This window comes from Trachypithecus francoisi, unplaced genomic scaffold (genome assembly GCF_009764315.1).
Source record: "Trachypithecus francoisi isolate TF-2019V2 unplaced genomic scaffold, Tfra_2.0 Lachesis_group12, whole genome shotgun sequence".
Lineage (NCBI taxonomy): Eukaryota > Metazoa > Chordata > Mammalia > Primates > Cercopithecidae > Trachypithecus > Trachypithecus francoisi.
The window spans coordinates 39472142-39484654 of NW_022681457.1; the positions used below are offsets into that span (position 1 = coordinate 39472142).

Below are 12513 nucleotides of genomic sequence, written 5' to 3' on the forward strand. Positions count from 1 at the left end.
CTCCACTGAAAAGTGAGACCAAAAAAAAAAAAGAGAGAAGTAGGTCACAAGACAGATCTTCCCATTTATTACTATACATTATAATATCTGATAACATGAAACAACACAAAAAATGGCAAATATGGTATACTCTTCTTACTAATATGTAAAAATACAACATTCCTAAACCTACTTGTGAAATAATAAAAAATAAATATATTGGTCTCTACTCCCATTCTGGGCATAGAGCTCCTAAAACTCTTGTAAATAGGGATACTAGAAAAATCTTTGTTCCTAATAGTTGGTCTTTGATCTCAGTTCCTGACACACAGCTCCTACGACCTCTACAATTTTCTGAGTGACAGCAGTGCCTGACAGAGTTCCTGAATCCCTTAGAATTTCCTGGATGACAGGAGACCCTTTTGTTCTAATAAAGTCACTCTGGGTGGAGTCCTGGGTGGAAGATGGTCATTATAGAGAGCAAGCCATCATTACAACTTACAAGCCCCAACCCTAGTATGCTCTGGGGAGGTTAGAGGAGCTGGAGATTGAGTTAATAATCATGCATGCCTGAGAAATGAAGCTCTATTTTGAAAAACCCCTAAAAGACAAAGTTTAGAAGCTACTAGATTGGTGAACACATCTACGAGCTTTGAGGGTGGCCGACCCAAACTCCACAGGAAAGAGCTTCTGTGCCTGGGACCCTTCCAGATCTTGCCGTACATCTCTCTCCATCTGACTCTTCATTTGGATCCTTTGAAATATCCTTCGTAATTAATCAGCCACAATAAATAAATTGTTTTCCTGAGGTCTGTGAGCCACTCTAGCAAATTACTGAATCTGAGGAGGGGCTGGTGGGAACCTCCACTTTGTAGTCAAGTCCGACAGAAACTGTGGGTAATCTGATGACCTACCATTTGTGATTGGCTTCTGAAGTGGGAGGCAGTCTTGCAGGATGGAGACCTTAACCTGTGGGGTCTGCACTAACTACAGTTAATGTCAGAATATTGAATGGAATTGTAGGACATCCAACTGAGTCAGAGAATTGGTCAGTGGGAAAAATCACCACAAATCTGGTCACAGAAGTGTTGAGTGTGAGTACAGAGAAAAATAGTTGAGGTTTCCTATAGATCTGGTGTCAGAATTGAAGTACCGAAACAGAGCGAGTATAGAAGGAAAAAAGTTGATTTTCTGTACACTTCTATAAAAAATTACCAAAATTAAGTTTCTGCAACTAAAAGCTAAGCTTCAATTAGTGTCAAAATTGTAGATAAGTAATTATTTCAGATGGGGTTTATTGCTAAATAAGTCTTTCTTACCATATATAAGGAAACAATAATTGTTTCTCTATTCAGAATTTAGATCTGGTAATTTACATAAACACAGCCCCCAAACCAGAAAGCATACAAACAAGAAAATACAATCAAACATCCCACACACTGACACATATTCATTCAAAGATAAACTCCTCAATATATCAATCACTAAAGAACCATGAGACATAATTCTGACAGTGTTATTCTGATATCCAAGTTCAAAGAAAACTAAAAGCAGTCAATTAGAAGGAAAGTCTTAGTTACTAAAGAAAGGTACTATAATAGCAGTGACTTGTGAAAGCCAACAAAAACGAAGAAAATAATAAAAAGTCACAGAACTTAGAAAAGAACATAGAAAAGAAACAGAGTATAAGAACACAAAAAACCAAGCAGCCCAAAATCATTTACCACAGGAAAAAAAAGACCTACTCTGGCAATGATGCCAGAAAAGTATTACTTCATAACCTCTGTCAAAAGATGAACCTAAATCAAAAAGAAAAGGTTAAGTGTGGCCAGCTATGGTGGCTCACACCTGTAATCCCAGCACTTTGGGATGCTGAGATGGGCAGATCACTTGAGGTCAGGAGTTCAAGACCAGCCTGGCCAACATGGTGAAACCCCATCTCTATAAAAAAATAAAAAAAAAACTAGCCAGGTATGGTGGCACATGCCTGTAATCCCAACTACTCAGGAGGCTGAGGCAGGAGAATCGCTTGAACCTGGGAGGCAGAGGTTACAGTGAGCTGAGATGGTACCACTGCACTCCAGCCTGGGTGACAGAGTGAGACCCTGTCTCAAAAAGAAAAGAAAGGGTTAAATTATACTTGGGTACAAATATACTTGGATTACGGCAGACAGTTACTTTTAGATACCATCTAAAGTAGTTGAAACAAAACAAGTTGATATTCAAAGGAAAAAGCAAAAACTTCACTTAATGTTTTGATTAGTCAGTGGGTTTACTCTACTTACAAGCAAAACTTACATATTTTAGAGCAGCAGTCCCCAATCTTTTTGACACTGGGAACCAGTTTCCTGAAGTACAATTTTTTCCACAGACTGGGTGGTGGGGGTTCACGAGGGGTGGTTTCAGGATGATTCAAGCACATTACATTTATTGTGCACTTTATTTCTATTATTATTATTCCATTGTAATATCTAATGAAATAATTATACAACTCACCATAATGTAGAATCAGTGGGAGCCCTGAGCTTGTTTTCCTGCAACTAGACGATCTCATCTAGGGGTGACAGGAGACAGTGACAGATCATCAGGCATTAGATTCTCATAAGGAGCGTGCAACCTAGATCCCTCACATGCACAGTTCACAATAGAGTTCATGCTCCTATGAGAATCTAATTTCACTGCTGATCTGACAGGAGGTGCAGCTCAGGGAGAAGCAGCTGTAAATACAGATGAAGCTTTGCTTGCTTGCCCGCTGCTCACCTCCTGGTGTGTGGCCTGGTTCCTAACAGGCCACGGACTGGTTGGGGACTCGTTTTAGAAAGCTACCTCTCTCCTTCCATTAATCTTTGTGCCAGACTAGAGGGGTAAATCTGGCTATTATCCTACAGCCTTTTCTGGTGAGTTGAGAAGGTATACCAAGCATGAGTTTTCCTTAGTAATCTTTGACTTTAATATACCTAATGCATTCTAAAATACCCCAGAGTATTCTTTTCAAATTATCCAAATCCTCTATTTGAAATCAAGCTATAGCCATAGTTTTATTTCACCAGATAATTCTTCACAAATAAGATGTTCTTTAAAATAGTGAACATGAAAGTATTTCATTCAATAAATAAAGCAAATTACTTACCTATAATGCTGGTTCTGTAACAAATAAAAATCAGATAATCAGATAATCAATAACAGAGCTTAACCTCAGGGTAAACAATTCCTGACAACTGAGTCCCCAAGATCTGCTCCATGGGGTTTCTCAACACAGAAACAAACCCAAAGTCCATGAAATAAGTCCTCATTGGATGAGGTAACCAAGTACAGTTCAAACTAGTAATTAAAAGATAGAAGTTTGATCCTATTTAGAAATTCATTATGTTACTTAAAATTAATAATTTAAAAATCTTAATTACGAGTTAGGAAATGGGGACTGTATAACGGTACCTATCCTGTCTACTTTCAAACTGTCATGATAGTCAAATGAGAAACTAATGAAACTGATGTGTAACTTATGAAGCACAATACAAATGTAATCTTATTCAGGGCAGGATGACTCCTCTAGTGATTTTTAAGAAAGATTCTGGAGTTTTTCTGGTCCCTTGAAAGAAATTACTTTGACCAACAGTAAAAGTAGACTCTCAATAAGTAAATCTCCAAGAACTGATTAAGATTTTCTCTATGCAGCTTCCAAAATTGATGAAAATATCAAATGTTTGTTTAATCAACTATGAAATAAGCACGGTGCAACAGAAGGACATATTATAATTATTTACTATCATTAACATTTTCCAAAAACCAAGTTTAACACTACAATTCTTAGAAACTCTTTAATGTGGCTTGAAAATAATACGTTCACCTGCAGAGTACCTGAGCAACACTCTTAGATGAGCGATAACTATCTTACAGGTTCATTATGTAGAAACTTAAGAACTGGTATAAATGTTAGCAATCTGTTACCAATAAGTTAATCTTTGTAAGATCTCAAGAATCTAGAATCCCTAAATTTGACTTTTCACCCCCTTATCTGTTCATGAAATGTTATAATACCAACAATCCTTAAATGAAGATACCCAAGGTCTTTCAAACAAATTTATTTAAGTAATGTTGCACAATGATAATTCAGAGGCAGTTGACCAAATCACATTTTCATTTAGAAGTTTATTTTCCAGTGATTACGTTTTGAATTGGAAGAAATGCTCTGAACATTAAAGCCTAAGACCTAAAATCTTCCACACTTGTGCTTCCTGGAGCCAGACCTTCAAAATTTAGAGATCTGTTTCAGTGCTCCTGTTTCAAAAATTAGCAAGAGGTCAATTCCCAAACAGAAAGGGCAATCACAGTTATGTAAACAATCTCATTCAGGGAGGCTATTTAAGCCAAAAAAGAAGTTATTAGGTACTGTATTATCTACCACTTTAACAGATTCTATCAACCCTGAAGATCAAAGAGCTTTCAAATAAAGAATATTTCTTTTGATCCTCCACCCCTAATCTTTCAGAAGTCATGTCTAATAAAATAATCCACAGATGGAATCTTGCCAGAGAAAAAGATATTCTCTGGTTCCTTTCTCACAGTGGGGTTCTCCATTTGGAAAAATAAATACATAAAAGAACACTGTGGATTTACGCGCTAGAGAAGAGGGATGGCATCTAGACAGGCATCAAGCTAGTATCCAGAACATCCACAGATTTGTTTCCCTGGTCTATTGCCTAACTTATCATAAATTACATCTAAGACTAGGACTCTACACAATACTTTTGCAAACATTTACAAGTGATCAGATGACCTTATATGGGATATCTTTGCACACAAGACAGATAAACTATAAGCTGAACACTAGGATAGAAGGCTGTTGATCACTGTTAGCTTGGAGGAAAAATTTCAACTAGAGTAACACAGAGTTATGTCCCCCTGGCTCTAGACAAACAACTATGCCATGCTCAGAATTTTCTGTTAACAACCTACTTTTAAAACTGGCTATCAGGAAGTATTCATTCCCTACTGGTAGAGATATTCATATTTAGGCTGGGCAATGCTCAACCTCGGTTTCAAAAAGCAATTACCTGGAGAACTTTTCTAGCATAGGGAGAATAAGGAAGAGAAGTAACATTTGACAAGGTATGTACACGTGTGTACAGGACAGTAATAAACCATCTCCTTCAAGTGCCTTTTTTTAAACCCAAGTGCTTTTTAACATCATTTTCAAACTGCCAGAAATCTACTTGAGACTTGAAAGCACTAGACAGATGTCATGATGCTATTTTTAGCAATGGCAACTTGGATTAAAAAGAGCCAACATTATATCCAACCATCTCTTGGCTCTAGACAAAAAGCATAGGAATGAAAGTACAGGGAAGGAAAGAGAGACTTTACTGAAAGAGATTAGATCTGACATGATCAAACACCCTCTCCCAATTTTCCTTAAATTAGCTCTGAGATGCTAATCATGATACTCCATCTCACTTCTGATTTGCTTCCTTTGAAAAAAACAAAAAAGATAAAGTTTCAAAAGTGCTATCCTGGCCCGATGCAGCAGCTCGTGCCTGTAATCCCAGCACTTTGGGAGGCCAAGGCGGGCAGATCACTTGAGTCCAGGAGTTCAAGATCAGCCTGGACAACATGGCGAACCCCTGTCTCAACTAAAATTACAAAAAATTAGACAGGTGTGATGGTGTGCACCTGTAAGCCCCAGCAACGTGGGAGGCTGAGGTGGAAGGACAATCTAAGCCTGGGCGGTCAAAGCTGTGGTGAGCCATGACTGTGCCACCGCACTCCAGCCCGGTTGATAAGAGTGAAACCCTGTCTCCAAAAAAAAAAAAGTGCTATGCTTCAAATGATCTGGAGCAAGGCAAAAAAGGAAGAATCAGTAATTTGTTTTCCCCAATGTCACCCAATGAAGCATTAATTTGAAAACACTGTCCTAACAAAGCAACTAGCATCCAAATTCCAAAGGACTCTCTATATCTTAAGGAACGCATGAAAAATAAACACATAAAAGCACACTATATTAAATGTATAAAAGCACCCATTAAGCTGTATTGTTCTCATCCTCAAAGGGTTATGAATGTGGAATATCAATGTTATGACTGTATCTTTAGATAACTGTTTTATGTGAACATCATCCTTCAGAATTATTATCAGGCAATCTCTTACAAAAAGTAATACTGTAGTGAATTACTAGAAAAAAAATTTCCACAATCAATAACCAGTCAAGATTAAAACAATAAAAAGCAAAGAACAGAACATATATCATTTTATAAAAATTCACATTTCTTTAGTTTTTGGTATTTTCCTAAGACATATGCTCTCCTTCCCTGCACTGCAGATAAACAGGTCTACTTTTAAAAACTGATACTAGGCCAGGGGCAGTGGCTCATGCCTACACCCAATACTTTGGGAGGCTGAGGTGGGAGGATCAATCGAGCCCAGGAGATTAAGACCTGCCTGGGCACCATGGCGAAACCCTGCCTCTACAAAATACAAAAAAATATTAGCCAGGCGTGGTGGCATGCGCCTGTAGTCCCAGCTACTTGGGAGGCTGAGAAGGGAGGACTGCTTGAGCCCAGGGAAGTCAAGGTTGCAGTGAGCCATGATTGCACCTCTGTACTCCAGCCTGGGCAATGGAGCGAGATGCTGCCTCAGAAAAAAAAAAAAAACTGTTAGTATATATGAACAGCAGAACTCAACTTATTTCTAATACAAAAAAAAAACTTCATTTATGAGTTGTTCTGCTATCTAAAATTAGACTTCAAATATTCCAAATACTCGAGACTCTAACATTTTCACAGAATTGTAAAATGCTCAGATGACATGAACTATCAAATACAATATTAAAATAGGATTTCAAAAGAGCAGAAGAAAACTTTTCAGAAGAGAGGCCTATGCTGACAGATCACTGTATTACCATATACAAATCTAAACTATCTACAATGTATGGCAAAAATAATAATATGTCCCCACAACCAGGATTTGATACTTTGATTTGACACATACTAGGGTCTGGCAATTGTCACAACAAAACTATTAGAAATGTTCCTAAATCAAAATATTTATGTACAGTCTATATAATCTGATTGTGGTATTAATTCAAAAGCCTACCCTGTAGGAGTAAAGGTAATTAACTTATTACATAAGTCTGTCTTTTACCGTTGCTAATCCTGATATTTAAGAGCACTGTGTGTTATAGTTCCTTTCAGGATTATCTAGACATAGTAAGCTCCAAATCTTGTGTTACAGCCCCGAATATAGGAAATCTAAGCAAGTAATATTGTGAAAATTTTGGATACAGAATTCTTTATTTAAAACAGTGACTTAGCAAGGTTGAGAGCTGGTAATATTTTAAGATACAGTCTTCCTTTACATTTAGTATCAGGAAAAGCTATGTCAAATGTTTTATGTAAACTATCCAGTAGACTAACTCTTGCTAATACATTAATTACAATATATTGCATAGTGTTAATAGTAATATCCACTTCTCTAAGTCACAAAAGTCAAAGATGATGCATAAAGCACATTTTTTAATAAAAAATTTTAATTGGGAATTAAGTGTAAGTAAGATAAAAGTAGGTATCAAGCCTGCCAGACTTCACATATCTGGATGATATCTAAGCACTCATTAATTGTTCTATGCTACCTAGAATTATAAATCAAAGCACCCTGTGGTAACTCGATGTGTTTCCATTTTATAAATTAACTAACATGATATAAAACATATTAAAACAACAAAAACGCTACCAACCATGTCTTTTCTAATTGAGACAAGAAATATCAGAAGTGGAAAGACCATGCTATCATAGAACACATGTGTAAAGCTGAGTTTAAAAGTCTTTTTTTGGAGTTTTTCTAAGAGTTGAGAAAATCATGTTAAACCTAAAATTTCAGTGAAAACATTAATTTTAGCTGTAATAAAAACACCATGAATAGACATTTATGAATAGAAACCGAAAAACTTGGGGAATAATAAACAAAGCAGAATTCATGGTTACCATATTTACACATACTCTTTGTTGTGTTTCAGTGCCACATGATCTGATTCAAAGTAATAAACATCAGGATCATCATCTTCCTCTTCTGTAATGTGCTGACTGGCACTCTCTTTGGCAGATGGCAAATGTCCAATATTGAGTCTTGCCTCTGAGGGCAGTTTACTTAGTCCTTCACTTCCACAATTTTGAGAGTCACAACATATCCCTTTTTCATTTTGAGAAATTTCACCAGGATTTGTGGGAGACTGACTTACATTATCACTAACAGTTGCATTTGTTTCATTAGGACTAAGATTATTCTCCTCAAATTGTCCATTTTCTCTGTAAGGAGAACTGTTTTTAGTAGGACTACCTCTGGCAGGGGCTGCCCTTCGTGGTGAGGTTCTCAGAGTATAACGATGTTCTTGAGGTTCTGATAAAGACATCATTTGAGCTGAAACACAGTCTAGAACAGAAGATGGTTCAGGTTCTCCAGAGGCTGGCATACTCTCAAGACTTGTGTCCAGGTTGTTACTGGTGTTTTCTTTACACTGCTCTTTTGAGGCACTGCTATCTCCCACCACATCTACTTCCTCCTCAGAATCCCTTAAAGATGACTGAGTTTCAGAAAAGGGCCCTGCAGCTGGCTCAGTAGTCAGCTGATTAACATGTTCCACAGGCAGGCAGGCAGTTACTATTTTGTGGTCCTCCAACTTGACCTGCACTTGTGAATTTGTGCAAGGCACGTTATGGTCTATATAACTGTCCTCCTTCCTATCAAGGAACATTGAAGTTTGGGTATCCGAATCCCCATTTTCAGCTACTGATTTTTCCTGTAACACATAGGAACCAATGCTATTTTGTTTAGTGTTCCCATCAGGCTGACAGTCATCACAGTTTATAACAGCTGAATCACTGTCATCGACACCATTGACAGCCAAATAGCCTGTGATTTCTTCAACTACTGCAGAATTAAGTGGCCCTTCCTCACTGACATTCACCTTTTTAATTTCCCTTTTCTCACAATCATCCAGTATAAGACATCGACAAGCTCGTTTAGTCCCTTGAAAATCTGCATCATTGTCCACTACTGTACTCCTCTGTTCTACTGACTCCTTGTCTGATTTTATAGGTGAATCTTCTTCTGAACTGTTTGGTGCTTCAGATCTAAGACAACGCTTAATTCTTTTTAAAACTGGTGAAACAGGTTCTGTTTGCCTTCTCTCACAATTTTCTATAGCCTGTCTTTCTATGTTATCCTTTTCTGAAGAAGAAAGTCCTCTTTTCCTAGGGCTTACCCATGATTCTCGGGTACTCTGCTGTTTTAAATCAGTGGTTCTCCCATTATTATTTCCTTTCTGAATTGGCACAGGCTCTGGTCTCTTCTTTGGTGATCTTGATCGTACTTGAGAGTTAGAAGTGATTTCTTCAGGATGCGCAATGCTACGATTCCTTAAAGTTCTACCACAAAAAGATTCATCCAAGCCGTTTAACCCCACTGTTGATCTTGTAACACGAGTAGATCGGGAAGCAGCCATACTATGGCAAGTCCCTACAATACGGTCATCATGATCCACTCATTGGGAAACCTTCAAAAATGTAAACAAAATAATGAGAAAAAGGTAACAGTTAATATACCTAGAACGAAAGTATAAAGCTATAACTTTTTTAATCCAAGTATACTCGGACGTTATGGTCTATATAACTGTTTATATAACTGCCAATATTAAATTATGTGACAAAAATTCTTTAACATTTCCAATAATGATATAAATTATAGCTAACAAGTATACACACTTAACATATTCCATGAGTCTTTCTATATGACTTACATACATCAACTCACGTAAGTCTCATAACAACTCAGGTACTACTATCATCCCTACTTCACGAATAAGATTAAGGCACACTCTGAGTAATCTATCCAAGGTCACAATTCTAGTAAGTGGCAGGGCAGGACTCTAGAGATCATACCTGCCTCACTGTGTATTTGCCTCTCAGATAGGCATAAAATACCCAAAAAATATCTATCCTAAAGATGTGATTTCATTTTGGTCATTAAAATAATAATCTTCGGCCGGGCACGGTGGCTCATGCCTGTAATCCCAGCAGTTTGGGAGGCTGAGGCAGGAGGATCATGAGGTCAGGAGTTCAAGACCAGCCTGACCAACATGGTGAAACCCTGTGTCTACTAAAAATACAAAAATTAGCCAGGTGTGGTGGCACACACCTGTAATCCCAGCTACTGAGGAGGCTTAGGCAGGAAAATTACTTGAATCCGGGAGGCAGAGATTGCAGTGAGCTGAGATCACGCCACTGCGCTCCAGCCTCGGCGACAGAGCGAGACTCCGTTTCAAAAACAAATAAATAAAATAAATAAATAAATAATCTTGAACTTATATAGCAGCTATCTTCCAAAAACTATTCCAATCATTTCTCGTGTTCTTTCAAAATGTCCCTGGTATACAGAAAGGCAGGCTCTCCTCTTTTTAATTTACTTTTGCCAAAATGAGCTACAGATCAAATCCCTTAATAACTAATAATCTGGCATCCAAAAAACTTTGCTTGCAGTATTTTTCATAACTAAATACATAAAAATCACAATGCTAGCTTGCATTGGCTAAGAACAAAACAAAGCAAACCCAAGCCTTCCTAGTCTCTAGATAAAAAGCCATAAATTAGTAGGTGAAAGGTAGTGTTCCAAAGACCAGAAACATGGCAAAGAAGCCTCTGAAGCAAATACTCACATTTAAGAAATCAAGACTACTCATATAATCCCACCCTTTCCTTCTTTGAACTCCTGTGTATAGCATATGCCAGTGCCAGTTTTAATGTGTGGTTTGGGAGATGAAAAGGTATTCTGGTGTGGATGCTTGAGGTTTATATGACAGAAATATAAGGGATATAGAAAAATGCCTGGATTGATCCATTTGGGTAAACTAGTGAGTTGGTGATATTTTCCAGAGGCTCTCCCATCAAGCAAAATAAAGGAGCTGTTAACATTTGAAGTCTCTATTCCCCTGCTCCTCTTCTGTTTAGTTTTCACAAAGTACCCTGTCATTTTACTGCCTAACTTTGAGTGAGATGCAGGATGATTAGCTAGAGAAAGAGGCCAGTGGTGGCAATAGTGCAAAGTTTCACAGTCCCTTCCTTCTGCCTTTGGTCATCAACAGTCTCCCTTCTTATGTAAACCTCAAAATGCCATTCTGACTCCTCTCCCTAAAAATCAAACATAATCTCTCCTTTGCTTCAACAAGAAGTATCTAATAGTGGAAAGACTGGAAGAATTACAGAAGACACAGCAACATGCTACCACATATAAAAAAGAAACACTAAAGGAAATCATCTCCCTGTTCCTGCCTGCTGACAAGTGAGAAAGTACCCTGTAAATATTTAAGTTGGCTGAATTTAGTGTTGTCTCCGAGGATGGCATACTTTTAAATTTTTAATTAACAATTTTTAAAAATCTTGTAAGAATCACAAAACCAGCCCTGGAATTAAAGCATGGTTATTTGTTCTAGAGAATTTCATAGCAATCAAGTGAACAATAAGTACGAGACACCAACCAGAACTTAGAAACACATTTCTTACAGTAGTAAACTTTTATTGTTTTGGGGATTCCTTAAAAGAACTGCTGACATTTAATTCTCATTTGCTAATAAATTATCATTAAGATTACAATCTTTCTGTTTTTTTCATGGGTAACAAACACTGAGTGTCCCATAATTTTCCACTTTTAGTTATAAAACATTAAAGTTAAACTTCAAATGATGTTTTAGAAGAACACAAACTGGCCAGGGACAATGGCTTCTTGCCTGTAATCCCAGCACTTTGGGAGGTTGAGGCAGATGGATCACTTGAGGTCAGGAGTTTGTGACCAGCCTGGCCAACATGGTGAAACCCCGTCTCTACTAAACATACAAAAACTAGCAGGGCATGGTGGCACATGCCTGTAATCCCAGCTACTCGGGAGGCTGAGGCAGGAGAATCACTTGAACCCAGGAGGCAAAGGTTGCAGTAAGCCAAGATCACGCCACTGCACTCCAGGCTGGGCAACAGAGCGAGACTCTGTCTCAAAAAAAATAAAAAGAAAAGAACATAAATTGAAATATATGAAAAGCAACTTGTTTCATGTATCCAAATCTGGCACTCTAAAATGTTAAGATTACTTATTTTTAAATATTAAATATGTATGTAAACACACAAAAAAGCATAAGATTAATTTAATAAATAAAATGCCTATGAAATCTAATCCATATTATCTTTAATGCAAATTTAATTATACTCATAATTTATGGTTCAAAAATAATACTGGCAATAGAAATACTTTTTAAACACAAAAAAGAATCTGTTAATCTTTACTTTTCAAAATGCAATCCCAATTAAGGGCCTATAAACCTCTTAAATTATTCCAATAATCAGTAATAAGACTTCCTTAACGTTTTCTTTCCACACCAATCCGAATGGGAGCAAAATCTGCCTTGCAGTACAAACTTCTCAAAGAGAGACTATTTTGGATGAAATGAACCTATTATTAGTAGTACTAAGAACCTGTTTTTTATACATATAATTTTTGCTA

General features: G+C 37.2%; 1 protein-coding gene across 11 annotated transcripts in view; it reads right to left on the bottom strand.

The window, feature by feature from the left end:
• ZZZ3 (zinc finger ZZ-type containing 3) overlaps window positions 1-12513 on the bottom strand; it is a 127715-nt gene that overhangs the window by 63697 nt on the left and 51505 nt on the right. For all 11 annotated transcript variants that reach the window (XM_033225351.1, XM_033225347.1, XM_033225348.1 and 8 more), the window contains one exon: window positions 7971-9523. In XM_033225351.1, the coding sequence (XP_033081242.1) occupies window positions 7971-9472 (1502 nt within the window). In that variant the 5' untranslated portion in view covers window positions 9473-9523. The remainder of the gene's footprint in view (window positions 1-7970; window positions 9524-12513) is intronic.